This window comes from Pteropus vampyrus, unplaced genomic scaffold (genome assembly GCF_000151845.1).
Source record: "Pteropus vampyrus isolate Shadow unplaced genomic scaffold, Pvam_2.0 Scaffold1000002917, whole genome shotgun sequence".
Lineage (NCBI taxonomy): Eukaryota > Metazoa > Chordata > Mammalia > Chiroptera > Pteropodidae > Pteropus > Pteropus vampyrus.
In genome coordinates, this window is record NW_011917319.1 from 2,239 (window position 1) to 3,430 (window position 1,192).

The window sequence follows — 1,192 nt, forward strand, 5'->3', positions numbered from 1 at the left end:
TCTGATGACAAGTGGTGAGTCCTTTAAGGAAAAAGGACTACAACTCCCAGAAATCTAAGGGAGGATAGTCCTTGTCTAAAACGTGCCCCAGCTGCTTGGATTGCGTTAGACAAGAAGGTTCTGTGGCTCTTTGCTTACCAAGGCGCCTGGATTTTGCTAATTCAGTCCCACTGCAGGCTTGGAGGATAACTTTTTTTTGAAACATGCTTTCTGTATGTTTCAAACACAATGATATATAAGAAGAGATATAGTAAGTCAATTTTTTTTTTTAATAATTCTTTCAGGTAAAAGATCTACACAGCAACGATCAGAAAATATGTCACTACAGATGATAACAGTCAGTAATAACATAGCCTTAATTCAACCGGGCTTCTCACTGATGAATTTTGATGGCCAACTTTTCTTCTTTGGCCAAAAAGGCTGGCCCAAGAGGTCCTGCCCTACTGGAGTATTCCATTTTGATGTGAAGCATAACCAACTCAAACTGAAGCCTACAGTTTTCTCTAAGGATTCCTGCTACCTTCCTCCTCTTCGCTACCCAGCCACTTGCATGTTCAAAGGCAGCGTAGAGCCTGAAAAGTATCAATACATTATCCATGGAGGGAAAACACCAAACAATGAGCTTTCAAATAAAATTTATGTCATGTCTATTGTGTGTAAGACCAACAAAAAAGTTACCTTTCGCTGCACTGAGAAAGACCTGGTAGGAGATGTCCCTGAAGCCAGATATGGTCATTCCATCGACGTGGTGTATAGCCGGGGAAAGAGTGTGGGTGTTCTCTTTGGAGGACGAGCATACATACCATCTGCTCAAAGAACCACAGAAAAATGGAACAGCGTAGCTGACTGCCTGCCCCATGTTTTCCTGCTGGATTTCGAATTTGGGTGCTCTACGGCGTACATTCTTCCAGAACTTCAGGATGGGCTGTCTTTTCATGTCTCCATTGCCAGAAATGATACCATTTATATTTTAGGAGGGCATTCACTTGCCAATAATGTCCGCCCTGCCAACCTATATAGAATAAGGGTCGATCTCCCCTTGGGTAGCCCAGCTGTGAACTGCACAGTTTTACCAGGAGGAATCTCTGTCTCCAGTGCAATCCTGACTCAAACAAATAAGGATGAATTTGTTATTGTGGGTGGCTATCAGCTTGAAAATCAGAAAAGAATGGTCTGCAATATCGTCTCTTGA

General features: G+C 42.5%; 1 protein-coding gene across 1 annotated transcript; it reads left to right on the forward strand.

Annotated features, from left to right (window-relative positions):
- The first annotated feature begins 246 nt into the window (after positions 1 to 246).
- On the forward strand, positions 247 to 1,192 carry LOC105311290 (V(D)J recombination-activating protein 2-like). The gene has a single exon (XM_011387276.2). It carries the CDS (start codon positions 317 to 319, stop codon positions 1,190 to 1,192), a length of 876 nt encoding a protein of 291 aa, XP_011385578.1. The 5' UTR covers positions 247 to 316.